The sequence below is a fragment of the Rhinoraja longicauda genome, chromosome 19, assembly GCF_053455715.1.
Source record: "Rhinoraja longicauda isolate Sanriku21f chromosome 19, sRhiLon1.1, whole genome shotgun sequence".
NCBI classification, from domain to species: Eukaryota; Metazoa; Chordata; class Chondrichthyes; order Rajiformes; family Arhynchobatidae; genus Rhinoraja; species Rhinoraja longicauda.
This window is the reverse complement of record NC_135971.1, coordinates 29,134,529-29,161,204: the sequence shown is the minus strand read 5'-3', so window position 1 is coordinate 29,161,204 and position 26,676 is coordinate 29,134,529. Positions and strand designations below refer to the sequence as shown.

At 54.9% G+C, this 26,676-nt stretch overlaps 1 protein-coding gene and 1 pseudogene across 2 annotated transcripts in view; both read right to left on the bottom strand.

The window, feature by feature from the left end:
* The window catches only part of LOC144603211 (major histocompatibility complex class I-related protein 1-like), a 1,020,820-nt pseudogene that overhangs the window by 800,126 nt on the left and 194,018 nt on the right, over positions 1-26,676 (bottom strand). The gene's annotated exons all lie outside the window — the stretch shown is intronic.
* Positions 1-26,676, bottom strand: LOC144602748 (proteasome subunit beta type-9-like). The gene is made up of 6 exons (XM_078415885.1): positions 26,511-26,676; positions 24,187-24,254; positions 23,103-23,234; positions 8,577-8,706; positions 7,396-7,537; positions 1-256 (listed from the first exon to the last, which is right to left on the bottom strand). The coding sequence occupies exons 1-6, from the start codon at positions 26,625-26,627 to the stop codon at positions 129-131; spliced, it is 717 nt and encodes a 238-aa protein (XP_078272011.1). The 5' UTR covers positions 26,628-26,676; the 3' UTR covers positions 1-128.

The following is a 26,676-nucleotide window of genomic DNA, read 5'->3' as shown; positions in this document are numbered from 1 at the left end:
AGACAGTGTTTTATTATAGAAATATATAAACCGCAGCGGCCCAGCCAGCGCCTGTCAGACGCTGGACCTACAGGTTTATTCTGGCCCGTTGAAGATGGTGGATCTACAGGTCAGTGTGTCACCGCGTCTCATTCACAGTGGAACTGCGGCAGGTCGTGGGGCAGGATGATGGTGTACTCGGTGCCAGCCTCAGTGATGACGGCAATGTGCACAACCCCCCCGCTCGATCCGTCCCGACCCATGGCCAATGTGACCGCTGGAACAGGGAGAAAACTCACATCAGTGCTGGGTCCCAGAGAACTGACCCACCCTCACCGCTAACCTCACCCAGACCCCCATCCTCACCCCTACACTCACCCTCATCCCCAACCACACCCAGACCCCCATCCCCAACCACACCCAGACCCCCATCCCCAACCCCACCCGGCCCCCATCCTCACCCCTACTCACCCAGACCCCCATCCCCAACCTCACCACGACCCCCACCCTCACCCCCACCCCCACCCTCACCCTCACCCCCACCCTCACCCCCACCCTCACCCCCATCCCCATCCTCACCCTCACCCCCACCCCGACCCCCACCCTCATCCCCACGCTCACCCTGACCCCAACCCCACCCTCATCCCCACCCCGACCCCCACCCTCACCCCCACCCTCATCCCCACGCCCACCCCTACACTCACCCAGACCCCGACCCTCATCCCCACCCCCAACCACACCCAGACCCCGACCCTCACCCCCACCCCCAACCACACCCAGACCCCGACCCTCACCCCCACCCCCAACCTCACCCAGACCCCCATCCCCACCCCCAACCTCATCCCGACCCTCACCCTCACCCTCACCCTCACCCCCACCCCCAACCACACCCAGACCCCCCAACCACACCCAGACCCCCATCCCCAACCCCACCCTCACCCCGACCCCCACCCGCATCCCCGCCCCCAACCACACCGACCCCGATCCCCAACCTCAACCTCACCCCTACTCACCCAGACCCCACCCCCACCCTCACCCCCACCCCCAACCACACCCAGACCCCGATCCCCAACCTCACCCCTACTCACCCAGACCCCACCCCCACCCTCACCCCCACCCCCAACCACACCCAGACCCCCATCCCCAACCTCACCCAGACCCCGATCCCCAACCCCACCCCTACACTCACCCAGACCCCACCCCCACCCCAACCACACCCAGACCCCCATCCCCAAACCCACCCGACCCCTCATCCTAATCCCCACCCTCACTCCTGCCCCCAACCTTACCCTCATCCCCAATCCCTTCCTGACCCCCACCACCACCCTCACCCCCATCCCTACCCCCACCCTCGCCCCCACACCGACCCCCACCCTCACCCTCATTCCCACCCTCACCCCGACCCCCATCCTCACCCCGACCCCCATCCTCACCCCGACCCCCATCCTCACCCCGACCCCCACCCTCACGCCCACCCTCATCACCAACCCCACCCTCACCACCAACCTCACCCCCATCTCTACCCCCACCCCGACCCCCACCCCCACCCTCACACTCATCCCCACCCCGACCCCCACCCCGACCCCCACATTCACAATCATCCCCAACCCCACCCTCACCCCGACCCCCACCCTCACCCCACCCTCATCCCCAACCTCACCCCCACCCTTATCTCCAACCCCACCCTCACCCCCCCGACCCCCACCCTCACCCCCCCACGCTCACCCCCATCCCCACACCCTCACCACCTCCCTCACCCCCATCCCTACCCCCACCCCGACCCCCACCCTCACCCCCACCCTCACCCTGACCCCCACCCTGACCCTCACCCCCAACCCCACCCTCACCCCCACCCTCACCATCAATCTCACCCCCATCCCTACCCCCACCCCGACCCTCACCCTCATCCCCACCGTCAACCCCACCCTCACCCTGACCCCCACCTTCACCCTCACCCCCACCTTCACCCTCATCCCCACCCTCACCCCCACCCTCACCCCAACCTCACCCAGACCCCCATCCCCAACCCCACCCTCACCCCCATCCTCACCCCCATCCTCACCCTCACCAGCACTATCACCCCGACCCCCACCCTCACCACCATCCCTACCCCCACCCGCACCCCGACCCCCAACCTCACCCCTACCCCTACCCCTACCCTCACATCCATTCCCACCCTCACCCTCATCCCACCATACACCCACCCTCACCCCTACCCCCCTCACCCCCAACCCCACCTTCACAACCATTCCCACCATCCCTCAGCCTCACCCCTCACCGCCGCTCCCACCCACCCTCACCCCCATCCTCACCCGTACACCCACCCTCACCCGTACCGTCAACCCAGCCCGCACCCCCATCCCCAACCACACCTTACATCCATTCCCACCCTCACCCTCACCCCAACCCCCATCCTCACCCCGCCCCTACCCTCCCCTCACCCCGCCCCTCCCCTCCCCTCACCCCGCCCCTACCCTCCCCTCACCCCGCCCCTACCCTCTCCCTCACTCCAACCCATCATCCCCAACCCCTCCCTCACACCCACACCGCACCCTGACCCCCCACTCCCAATACCTCCCCCACCCTCACACCCCAACCCCTATCCCCACCCCTTATCCCGACGCCCACCCTCACCCTCACTTTCACAATGCCAGCACTACCCCGACCCTCACCCTCACCCTCACCGTCCCCCATCCTCTACCAACACCCACCACCCTTACCCGCACCATCAGAGCTGGGTTCTGAACTACCGAGACATCTCCCACCCAACACTCCCCCACCCCCACTGAGCTGGCTCCTGGACTTCCCACTCTCACTGCTACCCCCCACCCTCACTGACACCAACCCATCCAACAGCTAACACCCAACACCCCCACATCCCTACACACACCCTCACCAACAGCAGGTGGGTCCCAGACCAATGACCCACCCAACCAACACCCCCCACTCAATGCCCTCCACCGGCTCTCCATCAGTGGTGGATCTTGGACCACCCAGGACCCTCCACCATCACCCCCTACCCAACTCCCCCACCCTCAGGTGTGGGTCCCTGATACCAACCTACCCAACACCAGCCTCCCTACTCCACCACCCCTACCCTCACTGTCAGCGGTGGGACCCGGACCACTGATGCACACCCACCCCCACCCTGCCATCCCACTGTCCCCAGACGGGGATGCCTGGGGAGGACGGACTGTGTGTGGGGATGAGGAGGGAGATATGGTGTGGGGAGACAGGATGCAGCATCAATGTTGCAGTGGTGAATGGGACGGACTGTGGGCAGTCCCACGTCCCCTGGGACAGGGAGCCCTATGTTACTGTGCACAGGGTGTGTGCGTATGTGTGTGTGTGTCTTTCTGTGTGTGTGTGTGTGTGTGTGTGTGTGTGTGTGTGTGTGTGTGTGTGTATCTGTCTGCATGTGTGTGTATCTGTTTGTGTCTGTGTGTATTTGTTTGTGTCTGTGTCTGTGTGTAGGATGAGTACATGACCTGCGTGCATGATGAACTTTGTCTGGTGTGAGCTGATGTGTGTGTGTGTGTGTGTGTGTGTGTGTGTGTGTGTGTGTGTGTGTGTGTGTGTGTGTGTGTGTGTGTGTGTGGAGTGTGTGTGCGGAGTGTGTTGATGTGTGTGTTGATTGTGTTGGTGTGTATGTGTGTATAGAATGTGTGGGTGGAGTGTGTTGATATATGTGTGTGGTGTGTGTATGTGGAGTATGTGGAGTGTGTTGATGTGTGTGTGTGGAGTGTGTTGATGTATGTGGAATGTGTTGATGTGTGTGTGGAGTGTGTTGATGTATGTGAAATGTGTTGATGTGTGTGCGTGGTGTTTGTTGATGTGTATGTATTTGTGTATGTGTGTTTTAGTGTGTACATGTGTGTGGAGTATGTTGATGTGTGTGTGTGGAGTCTTGTTGATGTGGGCGTGCAGTGTGTTGGTGTGTGTGTGGAGTGTGTTGTGTGTGTGTAGAGTGTGTTGATGTGTGTGTGTGGTGTTTGTTGATGTGTATGTATTTGTGTGTGTGTTCGTGTGTACATGTGTGTGGAGTGTGTCGATATGTGTGTGTTGAATGTGTTGATTTATATGTGTGTGCAGTATGTGTGTGTTGTATGTGTGTGGTGTTTGTGGAGTGTGTGTGTGTGTGGAGTGTGTTGATTTGTGTCAGTGAGGAGTGTGTTGATGTGTGTATGTGTGGAGTGTCTCTGTGGAGTGTATGTGTGTGTGAAGTGTGTGTATATGTGAAGTCTGCATACATGTGAGTGGAGTGTGTTGTGTGTGTGGAGTGTGTTGGTGTTTGTGTGGAGTGTGTTGTGTGTGTGTGGAGTGTGTTGTGTGTGTGTGGAGTGTGTTGTGTGTGTGTGGAGTGTGTTGATGTGTGTGGTGTTTGTTGATGTGTATGTATTTGTGTGTGTGTGTGTGTGTATGTTAGTGTGTACATGTGTGTGGAGTGTGTTGATGTGTGTGTGTTGATTGTGTTGATGTTTATATGTGTGCAGTGTGTGTGTATGGAGTGTATTGCTGTATGTGTGTGGTGTATGTGGAGTGTGTGTGTGTGGAGTGTGTTGATTTGTGTGTGTGGAGTTTGTGGATGTGTGTACATGTGGAGTGTCTCTGTGGAGTGTTTGTGTGTGTGAAGTGTGGAGTGTGTTGGTGTGTGTGTGGAGTGTGTTGGTGTGTGTGTGGAGTGTGTTGGTGTGTGTGTGGAGTGCGTTGGTGTGTGTGTGTGTGGAGTGTGTTGATGTGTGTGTGTGTGTGTGGAGTGCGTTGGTGTGTGTGTGTGTGGAGTGTGTTGATGTGTGTGTGTGTGTGTGTGGAGTGTGTCTGCAGTGTGTTGGTGTGTGTGTGGAGTGTGTTGGTGTGTGTGTGGAGTGCGTTGGTGTGTGTGTGTGTGTGGAGTGTGTTGGTGTGTGTGTGTGTGTGGAGTGCGTTGGTGTGTGTGTGTGTGGAGTGTGTTGATGTGTGTGTGTGTGTGTGTGTGTGTGGAGTGTGTTGGTGTGTGTGTGTGTGGAGTGTGTTGATGTGTGTGTGTGTGTGTGGAGTGCGTTGGTGTGTGTGTGTGTGGAGTGTGTTGATGTGTGTGTGTGTGTGTGGAGTGTGTTGGTGTGTGTGTGGAGTGTGTTGGTGTGTGTGTGTGGAGTGTGTTGATGTGTGTGTGTGTGTGTGTGTGTGGAGTGTGTTGGTGTGTGTGTGGAGTGCGTTGGTGTGTGTGTGGAGTGTGTTGATGTGTGTGTGTGTGTGGAGTGCGTTGGTGTGTGTGTGTGTGGAGTGTGTTGATGTGTGTGTGTGTGTGTGTGGAGTGTGTTGGTGTGTGTATGTTTGGAGTGTGTGTGTGGAGTGTACGTGTGTGTGAAGTGTGTATGTGTGGAGTGTGTATTCATGTGTATGGATTGGGTTGTGTGTGGAGTGTGTTGGTTTGTATGTATTTGTATGTGTGCGTGTTGGTGCGTATGTATGTGCGGAGTGCGTTTGTGTGTGGAGTGTATTGCTGTATATATGTGTGTGTGTAGTGTGTTGTGTGTGTGTGGAGTTGTTGGTGTGTATGTATTTGTATGTGTGCGTGTTGGTGCATATATGTGTGTGGAGTGGGTTGATGTGTGTGTGGAGTGTGTTGGTGTGTACGTGTGTGTGGAGTGTGTTGATTTGTGGGTGTGTGGAGTGTGTTGATGTGTGTATTTGTGTGTGTGTGTGTTAGTGTGTGGAGTGTATTGATGTGTGTGTTGATTGTATTGATCTAAATATCTCTGTGTAGAGTGCGTTGCTGTACGTGTGTGGTGTGTGTATGTGGTGTTTGTGTGTGTGTGGAACGTGTTAATGTGTGTGTGGAGTGTGTTGATGTGTGTGTCCCGTGTGGAGTGTGTTGATGTGTGCGTGCTGTGTGTTGATGTGTGTGTGTGTGTGGAGAGTGTGCGTGACTGGAGAATGTGTGCGTGCGTGTGTGTGTGTGTGTGTGTGTGTGTGTGTGTGTGTGTGTGTGTGTGGAGTGTGTGTGTGGAGTGTGTGTGTGTGTGGGTGTGGAGTGTGGGTGTGGAGTGTGTGTGTGGAGTGTGTGTGTGTGTGTGTGTGTGTGTGTGTGTGTGTGTGTGTGTGTGTGTGTGTGTGTGTGTGTGTGTAGTGTGTGTGTGGAGTGTGTGTGTGTGGAGTGTGTGTGTGTGGAGTGTGTGTGTGGAGTGTGGGTGTGGAGTGTGGGTGTGGAGTGTGGGTGTGGAGTGTGTGGGTGTGGAGTGTGCATGTGTGGATTGTGTGTGTGGAGTGTGTGTGGGTGTGCAGTTTGTGTGTGGAGTGTGTGTGTGGATTGTGTGTGTGGAGTGTGTGTGTGGAGTATGTGTGGTGTGTGTGGGTGTGCAGTATGTGTGTGGAGTGTGTGTGTGGATTGTGTGTGTGGAGTGTGTGTGTGGAGTGTGTGTGGGTGTGGAGTGTGTGTGTGTGGAGTGTGTGTGTGGAGTGAGTGTGGGTGTGGATTGTGCGTGTGGAGTGTGCGTGTGGAGTGTGCGTGTGGAGTGAGTGTGGGTGTGGAGTGTGTGTGTGGAGTGTGTGTGTGGAGTGTGTGTGTGGAGTGTGTGTGTGGAGTGTGTGTGGGTGTGGAGTGTGTGTGTGTGGAGTGTGTGTGTGGAGTGAGTGTGGGTGTGGATTGTGCGTGTGGAGTGTGCGTGTGGAGTGTGCGTGTGGAGTGAGTGTGGGTGTGGAGTGTGTGTGTGGAGTGTGTGTGTGGAGTGTGTGTGTGGAGTGTGTGTGTGGAGTGTGTGTGTGTGGAGTGTGTGGGTGGAGTGTGTGGGTGGAGTGTGTGGGTGTGGAGTGTGTGTGGGTGTGGAGTGTGTGTGGGTGTGGAGTGTGTGTGTGGGTTGTGTGTGTTGAATATGTGTGGAGTGTGTGTGTGGAGTGTGTGTGTGGACTGTGTGTGTGGAGTGTGTGGGTGTGGAGTGTGTGTGGGTGTGGAGTGTGTGTGGAGTGTGTGTGGGTGTTGAGTGTGTGTGTGGGTTGTGTGTGTTGAGTGTGTGGGTGTGGAGTGTGTGGGTGTGGATTGTCCGTGTGGAGTGTGTGTGGGTGTGCAGTGTGTGTGTGGAGTGTGTGTGTGGATTGTGTGTGTGGTGTGTGTGGAGTGTGTGTGTGGATTGTCTATATGGATTGTGTGTGTGTGTGTGTGTGTGTGTGTGTGTGTGTGTGTGGAGTGTGTTGATGTGTGTGTGGAGTGTGTTGGTGTGTATGTGGAGTGTGTTGATGTGTGTGTGGAGTGTGTTGATGTGTGTGTGGAGTGTGTTGGTGTGTATGTATTTGTGTGTGTGTTGATGTGTGTGTGTGTGTGTGTGTGTGTGTGTGTACGTGTGTGTGGAGTGTGTTGCCACGAGTGAAACCTGGACTGGGTTGAGGTTACACACCACCACTGACCATTATATCCCCAATGACTGTCACACCGGTACTCACCGTTGATCACGAACTTCTCACACTCGGCCTTGCTCATGCCCGGTTTGAAGGCAGAGTCCACATAGCCGTAGATGTACACACTGCCCGAGCCCCCGACTGCGAACGGCTGTCTCAACAGCATCCCACCCAGCGTGACGTACACCTGCAACAGGGGGACAGGGGCAGTGAGGGGGGGCAGTGAGGGGGGGGGTGTCAATGAGGGGGGGTCAGTGAGGGGGGGTTCAGTAAGGGGGGATCAGTGAGGGGGGGATCAGTGAGGGGGGTCAGTGAGGGGGGGATCAGTGAGGGGGGGGTTCAGTGAGGGTATCAGTGAGATGGTCAATGAGGGGGGGTTCAGTGAGGGGGGGGTCAGTGAGGGGGTGATCAGTCAGGGGGAGGGGTCGGTGAGAAGGTCAATGAGGGGGGTTCAGTGACAGTGGGTGCGGGGAGTCTGGTCAGGGGAGGGGGAGAGGAGTCTGGTCGGGGGGGGGGAGTCTGGTCAGGGGAGGGGGAGGGGAGTCTGGTCGGGGGGGGAGTCTGGTCGGGGGAGGGGGGTCTGGTCAGGGGGGGAGTCTGGTCGGGGGAGGGGGAGGGGGGTCAGGGGGGGTGAGTCTGGTCAGGGGGGGTCAGGGGAGGGGGGGTCTGGTCAGGGGGGAGGAGTCTGGTCGGGGGAGGTGGAGAGGAGTCTGGTCGGGGGGGGAGTCTGGTCGGGGGGAGGGGGGGTGGGGATCTGGCTGGGGAGGGGGGTCTGGTCTCCGTGAGAGGGTTGTTAACTGTCGGTCGGGGGGGTTGCTGTTAGGGGGGTTGGAGTGGTGTTGATCGGGGGGGTTGATAGGGGGTTGTCAGTGGGTTCGGGTCATGGGGGGTTTGGTGGAAGAGGGGGTTAGTAGGCGTGGGTGGGTGTTGGGGAAATCAGTGGGGGGTAGGATCTCTGTTAGTGGGTGGGTTCATAGTGGGGGTCGGTGCAAGCGGGGCTGTGTTCGGGTTTGGAACGGAGGGGTCTGTCATGGGGTTCAGAGGAGGATGGTGTTGGACTAGGGTGGGGGTTGGCAGGAGCGGGATGTGGGGGGTCGGTGTTGGGGTTCGGTGGGGGATCAGCAGGGGGTCGGTAGGACCAGGTCACAGGGTGCGTTGGAGCGGGGTCACCAGTGGGGATCGGAGGGGCATCGTGGGAGCAGGTAACCGAGGGGAGGGGGTATTACCTGTCCCCTGAGCCGGGGGTCCCAGCCGGCCACAATGAGATGCGCCAGCAGCTCCTCTCTGTACTTGTAGGTGATATTCTGCACCATGGCGGCCGCAGCCCGGACCCGTGGCACCTGCTCCAGCTCCACACTGCCGTGACACGGGTAGGGGGGGTCAGCTGGAACACATCACACCCCCCACCCATCTCACCCCCCCGCCCATACTCCCCTCCCCTCACACCCCCCTACCCACCCATCACACACCACCTCCCATCACACCCCCTCCCCACCCATCACATCCCCTCCCCACCCATCACACCCCCTCCCCTCCCCTCACACCCCCCTCCCCACCCATCACACACCACCTCCCATCACACCCCCTCCCCACCCATCACACCCCCTCCCCACCCATCTCACCCCCCCAACCATCGCAAGGCGAGGGAGAGCCAGTAGCGAGGCGAGGCTGGGCCAGTGGCATGGCGAATCGGGGCCAGGGGCGAGTCGGGGCCAGCGGCAAGGTGAGGCCAGTGGCGAGGCGAGGCCAGGGGCGAGGCGAGGCTGGGCCAGCCACGAGGCGAGGTGAGGCCAGCGACGAGTCAAGGCTAGGCCAGGGGCGAGGTGAGTCGGGGCCAGTGGCAAGCGAGGCCAGTGGCGAGGCGAGGCCAGGGGCGAGGCGAGGCCAGGGGCGAGGCGAGGCCAGGGGCGAGGCGAGGCCAGGGGCGAGGCGAGGCCAGGGGCGAGGCGAGGCTGGGCCAGCCACGAAGCGAGGTGAGGCCAGCGACGAGTCGAGGCTGTACCAGGGGCGAGGCGAGTCGGGGCCAGCGGGAGGCGAGTCGGGGCCAGGGGCGAGTCGGGTCCAGCGGCGGGTTGGGGCCAGGGGCGAGTCAGAGCCAGCGGCGAGGTAAGACGGGCCAGCGGCGAGGCGAGTAGGGGCCAGCGTCAAGGCGAGGGTGGGCCAGTGGCGAGGCGAGGCCGGGCCAGCGGCGAGGCGAGGGAGGGCCAGCGGCGAGGCGAGTAGGGGCCAGCGGCGAGGCGAGGATGGGGCAGCGGCGAGGCCAGTAGGGGCCAGCGGCGAGGCGAGTAGGGGCCAGCGGCGAGGCGAGTCTGGGCCAGCGGCGAGGCTGGGTCAGTGGCGATGCGAGGGTGGGTCAGTGGCGAGGCGAGGGTGGGCCAGCGGCGAGGCAAGGGTGGGCCAGCGGCGAGGGTGGGCCAGTGGCGAGGCGAGGGTGGGCCAGTGGCGAGGCGAGACTGGTCAGTGGCGAGGCGAGGGAGGGTCAGCGGCGAGGCTGGGTCAGTGGCGAGGCGAGGCTGGGTCAGTGGCGAGGCGAGACTGGTCAGTGGCGAGGCTGGGTCAGTGGCGAGGCGAGGGTGTGCCAGCGGCGAGGCGAGGATGGGCCAGCGGCGAGGGTGGGCCAGTGGCGAGGCGAGGGTGGGCCAGTGGCGAGGCGAGACTGGTCAGTGGCGAGGCTGGGCCAGTGGCGAGGCGAGGCTGGGTCAGTGGCGAGGCGAGACTGGTCAGTGGCGAGGCTGGGTCAGTGGCGAGGCAAGGCTGGGTCAGTGGCGAGGCGAGACTGGTCAGTGGCGAGGCTGGGCCAGTGGCGAGGCGAGACTGGCCAGTGGCGAGGCGAGGCTGGGTCAGTGGCGAGGCGAGACTGGTCAGTGGCGAGGCTGGGTCAGTGGCGAGGCGAGGCTGGGTCAGTGGCGAGGCGAGACTGGTCAGTGGCGAGGCTGGGTCAGTGGCGAGGCGAGGCTGGGTCAGTGGCGAGGCGAGACTGGTCAGTGGCGAGGCTGGGTCAGTGGCGAGGCTGGGTCAGTGGCGAGGCGAGGCTGGGCCAGTGGCGAGGCGAGACTGGTCAGTGGCGAGGCTGGGCCAGTGGCGAGGCGAGACTGGTCAGTGGCGAGGCGAGGCTGGGTCAGTGGCGAGGCGAGACTGGTCAGTGGTGAGGCGAGGCTGGGTCAGTGGCGAGGCTGGGCCAGTGGCGAGGCGAGACTGGTCAGTGGCGAGGCGAGGCTGGGTCAGTGGCGAGGCTGGGCCAGTGGTGAGGCGAGGCTGGGTCAGTGGCGAGGCGAGACTGGTCAGTGGCGAGGCTGGGTCAGTGGCGAGGCGAGACTGTTCAGTGGCGAGGCTGGGCCAGTGGTGAGGCGCGGCTGGGTCAGTGGCAAGGCTGGGCCAGTGGTGAGGCGAGGCTGGGTCAGTGGCGAGGCTGGGCCAGTGGTGAGGTGAGGCGAGGCTGGGTCAGTGGCGAGGCGAGGCGAGCGGTGAGGTATGCGTTTTGCGGAAAAATGTGAGGTGAAAATGGAATGGCGGAAATGAAATAAGAAAGCGGAAACTTTCCGCCAAATTCAGAATGGTTGGGAGGTCTGGATATGGACCAGGTGCAGGCAAGTAGGACAAGTGTAGCTGGGACATCGTTGGCTGGTGTAGGCAAGTTAGGCCGAAGGGCCTGTTTCCACACTGTATCACTCTACGACTCCCTCCATTTCCAGACACAACCCCCTCCCCTCACACCTCCCCCCATCTCCTCACTCCCCCACCATTCACACCCCCCTCCCATCACACCCCCCTCCCATCACACCCCGCTCCCATCTCACCCCCTCCCCTCACAACTCCCCCCACACACCCCCTCCCCTCACAACTCCCCCCACACACCCCCTCCCCTCACAACTCCCCCCCACACACCCTCTCCCATGTCACCCCACTCCCATCTCATCCCCCTCCCATGACACTAACCCCAGCCCTCATTCACCCTGCCCCCTGCCCTTACCCAAGCACACCCACCTGCCCATCCACTCTCTGCCCCCACCTTCACTCTGTCCACTGCTCTCCCCAAGCCCCCTGTCCTTCAGCTCCCACCCCCAACCTCTTGCCCCCAACTCCCGACCCCTGCCCCTTCGAACACTCACACAATGCCCTTTGCCCACGCCCCCTGCGGACACCCTTCTGACCCCCACCCCCCTGCCCTTCAGTCCTTTTCTTGCTAATTCCTGCTTCTTGCTGATCCCAGTCCCCTGCCCTTCTGAGCATGTTCCCCTCCTCCCAACTGTAATTCCCACTAAACCCCCACTCCAAGCAGCTGATAAGGCCACAGAAGCCGCACGTCTTTGGGATGTGGGAGGATGTGGGGGGGGGGGGGGGAGAGACAAATTCAAAATATAAGGATAGGGTTAATGGGAAAGAGAATATAAGAAAAGTTAAGAAAGGTACCAGAATTAATGGGACAGAAAGCTCACGAAGGGAAAGAAGGGTATGGCCAAGTGCAATAGGAATCAATGTGAAAGGTGAGGTGAGTAATGGATTAAAAGTATTGTATATGAATGCGCAAAGTATAAGAAATAAAGTGGATGAGCTTGAGGCTCAGTTAGAGATTGGTAGATATGACATTGTGGGGATTACAGAGACGTGGCTGTCGGAGGATCGGGATTGGGAACTGAATATTCAGGGTTATACGTCCTATAGAAAGGACAAGCAGGTGGGCAGAGGAGGTGGGGTAGCTCTGTTGGTGAGGGATGGAATTCAGACCCTTGTGAGGGGTGACATAGCGACTGACGAGGTAGAGTAACTGTTAATAGAATTGAGGAATTGTAAAGGTAAGAATGGGAGTTATTTACAGGCCCCAAAACAGTGGCCTGGATATAGGGTGCAGGCTGCTGCAGAAGTTAAAACTGGCATGCAACAAAGGCACTGTGGTTATGGTGGATTACAATATGCAGGTAGACTGGGAAAAATCAGGTTGGAAATGGACCCCAGGAAAGAGAGTTTGTAGAGTGCCTTCGAGATGGATTCTTAGAACAGCTTGTACTGGAGCCTACCAGGGAGAAGGCAATTCTGGATTTAGTGTTGTGTAATGATCCTGATCTGATAAGGGGACTAGAGGTAAAAGAGCCATTAGGAGGCAGTGATCACAACATGATAAGTTTTACTCTGCAAATGGAAAGGCAGAAGGGAAAATCGGAAGTGTCAGTATTACAGTATAGCAAAGGGGCTTACAGAGGCATGAGGCAGGAGCTGGCCAAAATTGACTGGAAGGAGGCCCTAGCAGGGAAGACGGTAGAACAGCAATGGCAGGTATTCCTGGGAATAATGCAGAGGTTGCAGGATCAATTTATTCCAAAGAGGTGGAAAGACTCTAAGGGGAGTAAGAGACACCTGTGGCTGACAAGGGAAGTCAGGGACAGCATAAAAATTAAGGAGAGGAAGTATAACATAGCAAAGAAGAGTGGGAAGACAGAGGATTGGGACTCTTTTAAAGAGCAACAAAAGTTAACTAAAAAGGCAATACGGGGAGAAAAGATGAGGTACGAGGGTAAACTAGCCAATAATATAAAGGAGGATAGCAAAAGTTTTTTTAGGTACGTGAAGAGGAAAAAAATAGTCAAGGCAAATATGGGTCCCTTGAAGACAGAAGCAGGGAAATTTATTATGGGGAACAAAGAAATGGCAGACGAGTTAAACCGTTACTTTGGATCTGTCTTCACTGAGGAAGATACACACAATCTCCCAAATGTTCTAGGGGCCGGAGAACCTAGGGTGATGGAGGAACTGAAGGAAATCCACATTAGGCAGGAAATGGTTTAGGGTAGACTGATGGGACTGAAGGCTGATAAATCCCCAGGGCCTGATGGTCTGCATCCTAGGGTACTTAAGGAGGTGGCTCTAGAAATTGTGGAAGCATTGGAGATCATTTTTCAATGTTCTATAGATTCAGGATCAGTTCCTGTGGATTGGAGGATAGCAAATGTTATCCCACTTTTTAAGAAAGGAGGGAGAGAGAAAACGGGTAATTATAGACCAGTTAGTCTGACATCAGTGGTGGGGAAGATGCTGGAGTCAATTATAAAAGACGAAATTGCTGAGCATTTGGATAGCAGTAACAGGATCATTCCGAGTCAGCATGGATTTACGAAGGGGAAATCATGCTTGACAAATCTACTGGAATTTTTTGAGGATGTAACTAGGAAAATTGACAGGGGAGAGTCAGTAGATGTGGTGTACCTCGACTTTCAGAAAGCCTTCGACAAGGTCCCACATAGGAGATTAGTGGGCAAAATTAGGGCACATGGTATTGGGGGTACGGTACTGACATGGATAGAAAATTGGTTGACAGACAGAAAGCAAAGAGTGGGGATAAATGGGTCCCTTTCGGAATGGCAGGCAGTGACCAGTGGGGTACCGCAAGGTTCGGTGCTGGGACCCCAGCTATTTACGATATACATTAATGACTTAGACGAAGGGATTAAAAGTACCATTAGCAAATTTGCAGATGATACTAAGCTGGGGGGTAGTGTGAATTGTGAGGAAGATGCAATAAGGCTGCAGGGTGACTTGGACAGGTTGTGTGAGTGGGCGGATACATGGCAGATGCAGTTTAATGTAGATAAGTGTGAGGTTATTCACTTTGGAAGTAAGAATAGAAAGGCAGATTATTATCTGAATGGTGTCAAGTTAGGAGGAGGGGGAGTTCAACGAGATCTGGGTGTCCTAGTGCATCAGTCAATGAAAGGAAGCATGCAGGTACAGCAGGCAGTGAAGAAAGCCAATGGAATGTTGGCCTTCGTAACAAGAGGAGTTGAGTATAGGAGCAAAGAGGTCCTTCTACAGTTGTACCGGGCCCTGGTGAGACCGCACTTGGAGTACTGTGTGCAGTTTTGGTCTCCAAATTTGAGGAAGGATATTCTTGCTATGGAAGGCGTGCAGCGTAGGTTCACTAGGTTAATTCCCGGAATGGCGGGACTGTCGTATGTTGAAAGGCTGGAGCGATTGGGCTTGTATACACTGGAATTTAGAAGGATGAGGGGGGATCTTATTGAAACATATAAGATAATTAGGGGATTGGACACATTAGAGGCAGGAAACATGTTCCCAATGTTGGGGGAGTCCAGAACAAGGGGCCACAGTTTAAGAATAAGGGGTAGGCCATTTAGAACGGAGATGAGGAAGAACTTTTTCAGTCAGAGAGTGGTGAAGGTGTGGAATTCTCTGCCTCAGAAGGCAGTGGAGGCCAGTTTGTTGGATGCTTTCAAGAGAGAGCTGGATAGAGCTCTTAAGGATAGCGGAGCGAGGGGGTATGGGGAGAAGGCAGGAACGGGGTACTGATTGAGAGTGATCAGCCATGATCGCATTGAATGGCGGTGCTGGCTCGAAGGGCTGAATGGCCTACTCCTGCACCTATTGTCTATTGTCTATTGAAGGAACTGGTTAAAAAAGCTCACCTTAAACTGGAAAGAAATTAAACATGCCAGTGACAAGTCTCATCAGGAAGACATAAAGCATATTAAGGAGATGCCTCACCTGACATCAATACAGGATGTACTGGAGTTACACGCTGAAGTGTTTAAAGATGAACTTGGCACTCTGCGTGATGTCAAAGCAACAATTCTGGTGGAACCAGGGGCCCGCCCAAAGTTTTGCAAAAGCCGTCCACTGCCATTTGCCATGAAAGCACGAGTGGAGGCTGAATTGGACCGACTGGAAAAGGCCAACATAATTACTCCAGTCAAACATAGTGAATGGGCAGCACCCGTTGTTCCTGTTGAAAAAAAGGACCATACCATCCGTCTGTGTGGAGATTACAAACTCACTGTAAACCAAGCTGCCACCACAGAGACTTATCCCTTGCCACGGATAGAGGATCTGATGGCAACCCTCAGTGGAGGAAAGGTGTTTTCAAAGATCGACCTCGCCTCAACGTACCAGCAGGTACTTCTGGAGGATGAATCAAAAAAACTGTTGACCATTAACACACACCGAGGCTTATTTGTCTATAACAGACTGGCTTTTGGTGTGAGCGCAGCACTCTCCATCTTCCAAAGAATCATGGAGAACCTCATGAAAGATCTGGATGTAGTGGTGTATCTGGATGATCTCCTCATCACAGGAAAAACTGAACAAGAGCATCTGCAAAACCTGCATAAAGTGCTACAGAGACTGCAGGAGAGCGGACTGAGAGTCAAAGTGTGAGTTTGGAAAGAAACAAATCGAATACTTGGGTCATGTGTTAAACAGCCAGGGCATCCAGCCGTCACCGGAGAAAGTCAGAGCAATAAAGGATGCACCAGCCCCCACCTGTGTGAAAGAGCTGAGAGCTTTCTTGGGACTAGTGAATTATTATGGACGGTTCATGCCCAACCAAAGCACCGTGCTTGCTTCCCTGTACAGGTTGCTGAAAGACCAGATGTCGTGGGAGTGGAAAAGTCGAGAGCAGAAAGCTTTTGACAAGTGCAAATCGCTGCTCACAAGTGACAAGATCCTGGTGCACTATGACCAAAAGCTTCCTCTCACTCTGGCCTGTGACTCCTCAGCGTATGGCATTGGAGCTGTCATACAACACAAAATGCCTACAGGGGAGGAGCGCCCCATCGCCTTCTCATCACGCACATTATCCCCTGCTGAGAAGAAATATTCTCAGATTGAGAAAGAGGGACTGGCGCTCATTTTTGGTGTAAAGAAGTTTCACCAGTACCTGTGGGGGAGGAAATTCAAACTTGTGACTGATCACAAACCCCTGCTAACACTGTTTGGAGAACACAAAAGCCTGCCTACCATGGCTGCAGCTCGAATCCAAAGATGGGCAATGATTCTCTCTGCCTATGATTATCACATTGAGTACTGTGCCTCAGGGAAACATGGTAATGCAGATGGCCTCTCAAGAGTTCCGCTGCCTGACACAAACGACGCAGGGACCACAGCCGTCACTGACAGCGTATACACACTGTTAACTGAACATCTTGAGCAGGCTCCACTGAACGCAGACCAAGTGGCACGTGCAACACGCACAGACAGCGTGTTGTCAAAGGTGCTGAAATTTGTCATGGGCGGCTGGTCTGCTGAAGTGGATGAGACTCTGAAAGCTTTCCACACGCGTAGATGTGAACTTTCAGTAGAGCGAGGATGTGTCCTGTGGGGCACCAGAGTGGTGATTCCTGAAAAGAATGGAACGTAGTTCACGTCAGAGGAGTTTAAAAACTTCATGCAGCAGAATGGAATCCTTCGTTCTACAAGTGCTCCTGGTCACCCTGCCTCGAATGGCCTGGCAGAACGGTACGTTCAGTCATTCAAGGGTGGAATGAAAAAGCTGACACACACCGCAATGGATGTGGAGGACAGGGTCTCCCTCTTTTTGATGCAGTATCGCACCACACCAAACTGCACTACTAGTCAGTCACCTGCTGACCTGTTTCTGAACAGACACGTGCGCACCCGTCTGGATTTCATCCGTCCGGACACAGCAGCCGCTGTTCGTAAAAAACAGTACAAGCAGAAGTTTCACCATGACCTCCGTGCAGCAGACAGGTGTTTCTCAGTGGCTGACCCAGTGTATTTATACAATACGGCTGGGGGAGGACGCAAATGGATTCCTGGAGTCATAGGACCGGTGTCTTACAAACAGGACCGGTGTCTTACAAAGTACAAGGAGGAGACACCGACATCACCTACAGGGGACATGGAGATCAGCTGAGATTCAGAGTCATGGGAGATGGACTGGATCAGGACACTGAAAACTCAACCACTGACACTTCTGCACCGAGCCAACCCGCACAGCCGGAGGACATGTCATCATGCAGCGAGCCAGGGACTGTGGACCGTACAGCTGCAGCTGCTGCGCCGCTGAGTCCACGCCGATCATCAAGGGTCAGGAAGCCTCCAGACCGCTATGTCCCTTAAGCTTCATTTTTTTTTTAAAAGGGGAAATGTTCGGCATGAAGGACTGTTTAGTTGTTTAAGTTGTTTTCATTAATATGAACACACAGATGGACTGAGACTTGTTAAAACTACAAGAGGGTCTCTAGTGATAACAAGTAACTTTGCATAGTAGTAACTTTGGGAATGGTTATTGTTAGTAATAAGGCACTTGCTAATTTCAGTTATTTAAGATTACCTTAATTTTAAAAAGGGGGTAATGTGGTGTATTTACCATTTTGAGTTTTTGTGTTTTGGCAGCTGAGCCTTGCCGTAGTTCCGGGTATAAAGCATTGTGGGATACCTGTATTACACTCTCTGGTGGTGTTGAAGTAAAGCAGCCATATGTTGTATGCTAACCTGTCTCACTCGTCGATTCTTATCATAATACACCACAGACCTCTTTGCTCCTATACTCAACTCCTCTTGTTATGAAGGCCAACATTCCATTGGCTTTCTTCACTGCCAGCTGTACCTGCATGCTTCCTTTCAGTGACTGATGCACTAGGACACCCAGATCTCGTTGTACGTCCTTTTCCTAACTTGACACCATTCAGATAATACTCTGCCTTCCTATTCTTACCCCCAAAGTGGATAACCTCACACTTATCCACATTAAACTGCATCTGCCATGCATCCGCCCACTCACACAACCTGTCCAAGTCACCCTGCAACCTCATAGCATCTTCCTCACAGTTCATACTACCACCCAGCTTTGTATCATCTGCAAATTTGCTAATGGTACATTTAATCCCTTCATCCAAGTCATTAATGTAGTGCCTCCGAGATGGATTCTTAGAGCAGCTTGTACTGGGGCCTACCAGGGTGATGGCAATTCTGGATTTAGTGTTGCAGTTGAACAAAGGAGACTATGAAGGCATGAGAGAGGAGCTGGCCAAGGATCTTGCAGGAATAACAGTGGAACAGCAAAGGCGGAAATTTCTGGGCATAATCCAGAAGATGCAGATCATCTCATTCCAAAGAGGAAGAAAGATTCTAAGGGGAGTAAGAGGCAACCGTGACTGAAAAGGGAAGTTAGGGATGGAATAAAACTAAAATGAAAGGTGTATAACATAGCAAAGAGCAGCGGGAAGCCAGAGGATTGGGAAACTTTCAAAAGACAACAGAAGGTAACAAAAAGGGCAGTACGGGGCGAAAAGATGAAGTATGAGGGTAAGCTGGTCAAGAATATAAAGAAGGACAGTAAAAGCCTCTTGAGGTATGTTAAGAGAAAAAGATTAGTAAAAACAAATATGGGTCCCTTGAAGGCAGAAACAGGTGAAATTATAATGGGGAACAAGGAAATGGCAGAAGAGTTGAACATGTACTTTGGTACTTTCTTCACTAAGGAAGACACAAACAATCTCCCAGATGTACTAGAGGACAGAGGATCTAGGGAGACAGAGGAAAGGAAATAAATTTGCATTAGGCGAGAAATAGTATTGGGTAGACTGATGGGACTGAAGGCTAATAAATCCCCATGGCCTGATGGTCTGCATCCCAGGGTACTCAGGGACGTGGTCTAGAATTCTTGGACACATTGTTATCATTTTCCAATGTTCAATAGATTCAGGATCAGTTCCTGTGGATTGGAGGATAGCTAATGTTATCCCACTTTTCAAGAAAGGAGCGAGAGAGAAAACGGGGAATTATAGACCAGTTAACCTGACATCGGGTGGTGGGGAGTGGTCAATTATTAAAGGAGTAATAACGGCGTATTAGATAGCAGTAAAAGGATTGATCCAAGTCAGCATGGATTTATGAAGGGGAAATCCTGCTTGACTAATCTTCTGGAATTTTTTGAGGATGTGACAAGTAAAATGGATGAAGGAGAGCCAGAGGATGTAGTGTATCTGGACTTTCAGAAAGCCTTTGATAAGGTCCCACACGAGATTAGTGGGCAAAATTACAACACATGGTATTGGGGGTAGGGTATTGACATGGATAGAGAATTGGTTGGCAGGCAGGAAACAAAGAGTAGCAATAAACGGGTCCCTGTCAGAATGGCAGGCAGTGGTGAGTGGAGTGTCGCAAGGCTCGGTGCTGGAGCCGCAACGATTTACAATATATATTAATGATTTAGATGATGGGATTAAAAGTAACACTAGTAAATTTGCAGATGACACAAAGCTGAGTGGCAGTGTGAACTGCGAAGAGGATGCTTCGACTTGGACAGGTTGAGTGAGTGGGCAGATGCATGGCAGATGCAGTATAATGTAGATAAATGTGAGGTTATCCACTTTGGTGGCAAGAACAAGGAGGCAGTTTATTATCTCAATGGTGTCAGATTTGGAAAAAGGGAAGTGCAATGAGACCTGGGTGTCCTTGTACGCTAATCACTGAAAGTAAACATGCAGGTACAGCAGGTAGTGAAGAAAGCTAATGGCATGTTGGCCTTCATAACGAGAGGATTTGAGTAGAGGAGTAAAGAGGTTCTTCTGCAGAAGTATAGGTCCCTGGTAACACCACATCTGGAGTATTGTGTACAGTTTTGGTCTCCTAATTTGAGGAAGGACATTCTTGTAATTGAGGCAGTGCAGCGTATGTTCACAAGATTGATCCCTGGGATGGCAGGACTGACATATGAGGAAAGATTGAAAAGACTAGGCTTGTATTCACTGGAGTTTAGAAGGATGAGAGGGGATCTTTTAGAAACATATAAAATTATAAAAGCTAGATGCAGGAAAAATATTCCCAATGTTGGGTGAGTCCAGAACCAGGGGCCACAGTCTTATAATAAAGGGGAGGCCATTTAAAACTGAGGTGAGAAAATGAGGAAGCAGCTGGAGGAAGAGGATCCAGGAGAAGGGCTGCCGATGATTGTAGAAACTTTTTAACCCAGAGAGTTGTGAATTTGTGGAATTCTCTGCCACAGAGGGCAGTGGAAGCCAAATCACTGGATGGATTTAAGAGAGAGTTAGATAGAGCTCTCGGGACTAGTGGAATCAAGGGGTATGGGGAGAAGGCAGGCACGGGGTATTGATTCGGGACGATCAGCCATGATCATAATGAATGGCGGTGCTGGCTCGAAGGGCCAAATGGCCTCCTGCTGCACCTATTTTCTATGTTTCTATTCTATGTATTAAAGGGAAGGCCATTTAAAACTGAGATGAGAAAAACTTTTTCACCCAAAGAGTTGTGAAATGGTGGAATTCTCTGTCACAGAAGGCAGTGGAAGCCAATTCACTGGATGAATTTAAAAGAGAGTTAGATAGAACTCGCAGGGCTAGCGGAATCAAGGGATATGGGGAGAAGGCAGGCACGGGTTACTGATTGGGGATGATCAGCCATGTGGGCTCGAAGGGCCAAAAGGCCTCCTCCTGCATCTGTTTTCTGTGTTTCTATGTTGCTATGAAACCGGAGCACCCAGAGGAAACCCACGCAGTCACATGGAGAAGGGGCAAGCTCCACACAGACAGCGGCCGAGGTTGTGATTGAACCCAGGACCCACGCGCTGTGAAACAGCAACTCTACCAGCTGCACCATTGTGCCACCCGGACAGGAAAATCCCAGGCAGAGGCATTGGGAGGTTCTGGCCGACCCCAGGCCGGGCGATGAACCTGCCTTGAGGTCCATGGACCTCCCTCGAGCCTCCCTGGTCATCAGTGCCAATCCACAGCAGCGGACAGCACTGATGTAGTGTGGGACAGGCGCTGAACTGAGATGCAGGCTGAGTTTAGTCAATAAAATCACAAAGTGCTGGAGTAACTCAGACAGCATCTCTACAGAACATGGGTGGGTGACGTTTTGGGTCAGGACCTTTCCTCAGATTGATTGTGGTTGGGGGGGGGGGGGAGGGAGTCAGAACAAAGCCTAGCGAGTGAAAGGTGGACACAGGTGAGTTTTTTTTTTAATAGACGAATAGTTGGACAACGGGTCACAGACGAAAAACAAAATGGGGGGGTGAATTATTTGTTAGCTAATTAGTTGGTGAATTGGTGAATTCAATGTTCATACAGTTGTGTTGGAAGCGACCCATGTAGAATATGAGGTGTTGTTCCTCCACTTTGCATATAGCCTTATTCTGGCAATGGAGGAAGCCCAGGACAGAAAGGTCAGTATGGGAAGGGGAGTTGAAATGGTTAGCCAGCAGGAGATCCCGTAAGCCTGAGTGGATCGAGAATCACTGTTCAACAAAACAGTCGCTGGGTCTAGCTTTGTCTTCCGATAAACAGGAGACCACATTGGGAACACCAAATTTAGGAGATGAGATTAGAGAAAGTGTTCTATCTCGCCTGGAAGGACTGCTGTGTTCCCTGGGTGGAGGTGAGGGAGGAGGTATAGGGACAGGTGTTACATCTCTTGCAGTTGCAGGGGGAAGTACCTGGGGAGGGGGTGGTTTGGGTGGGAAGGGACGAGTGAACCAAGGAGATGCGGAGGGAGCATTATCTGCAGAAAGCAGAAAAGGATGGGAATGGGAAGGTGTGACTAGTGGTGGGATGACGGAAATGTCGGCAGTTGATGTGTTGCCTGCGGTGACTCGTGGGGTGAAAGGTGAGGACCAGGGGCACTCTATCCTGGGGGAGGGGGAAGCAAGAGAATTGCAGGACACAGAGGGACAGCCGGGGGGAACCATGTTTAGTAAAGAGGTTGTCCTGGAATAGAAACCCTCTTCTTGGGAGCGAATGCGGTAGAGACAAAGAAATTGCACTTAGGGAATAGGGTTTTAAAAGTAGGAGAGGAGGTGCAGTTCAGGTAACATTGGGCTTCGATAGGTTTGTTGTAGATTATCTGTCCCCTGTGATGGAGAGAGAAAGGTCAAGAAAGGGTGGGAGGTATTAGAGAAAGTCCAAGTGAATTTGAGGGCAGGTGGAAGTTCATGAAATGAACAGGTGCAGGAGGCAGCCACAATGCAGTCGTCAATGTAGCGGAGAAAGTGTTGGGTGATGCTACAAGTGTACACTTGGAACAAGGACTGTTTGACATAAACAAGAAAAAGGCAGGCATAGCTGAGACCCTTGCGAGTGCCCATGGTTCCACCTTTAACTTGGAGTAATTGAGAGCAGTCAAAAGAGTTGTTCAGGGAGAGGACAAGTTCCACCAGTGCAGTGAAAATGCTAGTAGAGGGACTCTGTTGGAGGAAGAAGTGGAGGACATTGTGGGGGACAGTGTAGAGGGACTGGACGTCCATGGTGAAGTTGAGGAAATGGGTGCCTGGAAATGGCAGGTTATTGTAGCGTTGAAGGAAGTAAGTGTGAGATGTCTTGGACAAAGTGAGAAGGGACTAAACAAGGGGGGATGGAATGGAATCGAGGTATTTGCAGATGAGTTCAGTGGGGCAGGGGCAGTTCTGGTTGTGGGTTTTGGGGAGGGGGGTAGAAATGAGCACTGTGGGGCTGGGGATTGATGGGAATTATGCCAGTCAGCCGGGAGATGCCCAGCTCAGACTCCGCACCTACCCAGGAGGACCCCATCCTCCCACTCGGGGCCAGACCCAGCCTCACCCCTCACCTGGGCAGAACCCTCTGTCCCGGCACCCTTCCCCCCACTATTACCCCCTCCCCGCTATCCCTCTCCACCTCTCCCCTTCCCCCCGCCATTATCCCTCCAACGTATCCCACCCGCCACTCCTCCTACCCGCTATCCCTCCCCCTCTGTCACTGCCCTGCTACATCTCTCCTGCTTCCCACTCAACCTTTCTCCCTCAATCCCCCCCCTCGGTCCTTCACCCCACTCCTACCCGTCCCATCCCCATCCCCCCTCCCTCCCGCATTCTGCCCTCTCCTCCCCCTCCCTCCATCCTACACTCCCATCTCAACCCTCAATCCTCCCCACCCCTCCCACCTGCCCTTCCTCCCTCCCCCACCCCCTCCCACCCTTCCCGTCCCATCCCCTCCCCCCCCCCCCCTGCCTCTCCCCTGTGGCCTGACCTGTGCAGGTCCAGCTGGTAGCTGACCATGTCGGCGATGGCCTGTGCATCGGCAGCGCTGCCCGACAGAGCACACACAATGCGGTCATGAAGCAGACTCAGTTTATTCATCACCCGGTTGCCCACCGCCTGCCTGCACACGCAGAGGGGGAGGGAGTTAGTAACCTCGGCCCTTCCGAGCCTCACACAGCCCCTGCCCCCAAACCTAGCCTCTCCCCAACACCAAACACCACCCCAGCCACATCGCCCCTCCCTAGTCCATCTAAAGCCTCCCCCCCCCCCCCCTCCCACCATCAACTACCTGCTCACAGTGGGGTTCACAGTCTATTTGTGGTACCCCTTCCCCACAGGGACGGGGGGGGGGGGGGGGGGCTGCTCACCAGCTCCCTCCCCAAACCACCCCACACAACCCCCAGCCCCTCCCCAAATGCTCCCTCCCCCAAACTGCCCCACATTATCCACAACCCCTCCCCTCCCTCCCCACACCGCCCCACAAAACCAATAACCCCTCCCCAAACCCTCCCTCCCCAACACTGCCCCACACAACCCCCAGCCCCTCCCCCACACAACTCCTAGCCCGTCCCCCCCAAAACCCCCTGCCCCTCCCCCACACAACCCCCAGTCCATCCCCCCAAAACCCCCAGCCCTTCCCCAACACCGCCCCAGCCCCTCCCCCACACAATCCCAACCCCTCCCCCCACAACCCCCAGCCCCTCCCCCACACTGCCCCAGCCCCTCCCCCCACAACCCCCAGCCCCTCCCCCACACTGCCCCAGCCCCTCCCCCCACAACCCCCAGCCCCTCCCCCACACTGCCCCAGCCCCTCCCCCCACAACCCCCAGCCCTTCCCCAACACCACCCCCAGCCCCTCCCCACACAACCTCAGCCCCTCCCACACACAACCCACAACCCCTCCCCCCCACAACCAACAACCCCTCCCCCACACAACCCATCCCCCCCACCGTCCCCAACCCCTCCCCCCCACCGCCCCACACAACCCACACCTCCCCACACACATCCCCCAGCCCCTGCCCCACACAACCCCCTGCCCTTCCCCTCCCTCCGCCCGGTCCCCAGAACCTTACCCGGCAGAAACCCGCGAGTCAGAGGCAATGACGACCCCTCCATCGAACTCCACTGCGATGATCGTCGTCTGTGGAGAGACAGTGTAACAGTGTAGCCTCATCACAGCGGCCTCCCACACCCTTCCCCACCCTCACCCTCCCCACCCTCACACTCCACACACATTAATGCTCTGAAGTATCTTTTCATTAACAGGGTTTCATTCCCCAGGATGGAAATGTCAAATACCACAGGCCATACTTAAGGTGAGAGGGACATCATTTAAGGGAGTTGTACAGGACAGATTTTTACAGAGAGGGTACCTGGAAAGAGCTGCCAGGGGTAGTTGTGAGGCAGATACAACAGTGAAATTTAAGAGGTTTAAATTTTAGGTAGGGTGGCATGGTGGCACAACGGGAGTTGCTGCCTTACAATTGCCAGAGACCCGGGTTCAATCCTGACTACGCGTGCTGTCTGTACGGAGTTTTAATGTTCTCACTGTGACCTGCATGAGTTTTCTCCGGGAGCTCCAATTTCCTTCCACATCCCAAAGACGTAGAGGTTTGTAGAGTGATTGGCTTGGTATAATGTTAAATTGTCCCTAGAGTGTAGGATAGTGTTAGTGTGCGAGGTCAGCGCAGACTCAGTGGGCCGAAGGGCCTGTTTCCGTATCTCTAAACTAAACTAAACAAGCAGATGATATGCAGGGAATGGAGGGGTATGGATCACATGCAGGTAGAAGAGATTATCTTATCTTGGCATCATGTTTGGCATGGACATTGTGGACCAAAGGACCAGTTCTTGCGCTAGACTGTTAAGGGTATGTAAGCAATGGGGGAGGTGGAGGGAGGTGAGGGGTGTTGGGGCAGGAAGACTGGACGACTGGTGGGCAAGAGATTGTGAGGGTGAGCCAGCCCCTCATCTCATTCAATTGCCACATCGGTCACCCCCCCCCCCCCCCCATCCTGATATACTATCGTCCTTTATAATCCCCTCATCCAATCCATCTGATTCTGACATCCAATCCATCCCATCCCCACATCCCATTCACCATTCCATCCCCACATGTCATTTCATACCCATTCCCCCATCACATCGCAATCCACCACCACCCATCCCATCCCCACAACTCATCCTGATCCCATTCCACATCCTATCTGCCATCCCATCACACCCCATCCCTGCCTCCCAATCCCATATCTCATCCCATCCCCACATCCCATCCCCATCCCCTGATCCCATCCCATCCATCCCCATATCCCATCCCCATCCCATCCCCACATCACAATCCAATACTCCCATCCCATTCCCCGTCCATATCCTATCCTCCATCCCCTATATCCATCCCCACGATCCCCATCCCCCATCCCATCCCCCATTCCTACATCACAATCCAATACCCCCATCCCATTCCCCATCCCCACATCCCATCCCATCCCCCATCCCCCACATCCCATCCCCCATCTCCCACATCCCATCCCCATCCCCACATCACAATCCAATACTCCCATCCCCATCCCATCCCACCCCCATCTCTACATCACAATCCAATACTCCCATCCCATTCCCCGTCCATATCCTATCCCCATCCCCTTATCCCATCCCCACATCCCATCCCCCATCCCTACATCACAATCCAATACCCCCATCCCATTCCCCATCCCCACATCCCATCCCCACAACCCATCCCCATCCCCATCCCATCCCCACATCCCACCCCTACATCACAATCCAATACTCCCATCCCATTCCACGTCCACATCCTATCCCCATTCCCACATCCCATCCCATATCCCAAATTTAAAAATATCCCCTTGTCTCTGGCGCTGTGGGACAGGGCCTGCACCCGTGGAGTGGACGGTAATCCCGCCACCTCTGGACCACTGGTTCAGAGTCACCCCCTGCCCCCCTCCTCCTCCACCCCCCCCCCCCCCCCCCCCCACACCCCTAGCAGGAACAGCAGTGCACCGTCTTCCCCTGAGACGCTCTCTACCCCCCTGCTCTGGCGGCCCGAACATTCAACAACTTTGTGCCCGACCCTCTGTCCCCCTCCCCCTGGGTCCCGACCCTCTGTCCCCCTCCCCCTGGGTCCCGACCCTCTGCCCCCTCCCTCTGGTCTGAACCCTCGGCAGCACCCCCTCCCCCTAGTCCACACTCTCAGCCCCCCCCCCCCCCCCCCCCAGTCCGGACTCTCAGCCCCCCCCCCCCTACTCCGGACACTCACCCTCCCCTCCCCCTAGTCCGGACTCTCAGCCACATGATTCTCATCGCTCCCCCACCCTCCAGCGGATCGAGCCCGGTCCCGCCCACACACCCAGCTCCGGACCGGGCAAACGATCCGACTTACTCCGGTGCTGACTGGTGTGGTGGGGGCGCCGGGTGGTCGCACAGCCGTCTGCATCCCCCTCGTAGCCGTCTGCATCCCCCTCGCCGCCGTCTGCATCCCCGTCGCCACCGTCTGCATCCCCCTCGTAGCCGTCTGGACCGAGAGTGAAACCGAAAGCCATCCGCAA

What these genes read in the sequence shown, in the direction of transcription:
- LOC144602748 (XM_078415885.1), bottom strand. Translation starts at nt 26,627, where the DNA reads ATGCAGACGGTGGCGACGGGGATGCAGACGGCGGCGAGGGGGATGCAG. An exon ending in CCACACCAGTCAGCACCGGA is followed by an intron (nt 24,255 to 26,510) that starts GTAAGTCGGATC and finishes GTCTCTCCACAG; the next exon opens with ACGACGATCATCGCAGTGGA. An exon ending in TGAGAAGTTCGTGATCAACG is followed by an intron (nt 257 to 7,395) that starts GTGAGTACCGGT and finishes TCCCTGTTCCAG; the next exon opens with CGGTCACATTGGCCATGGGT.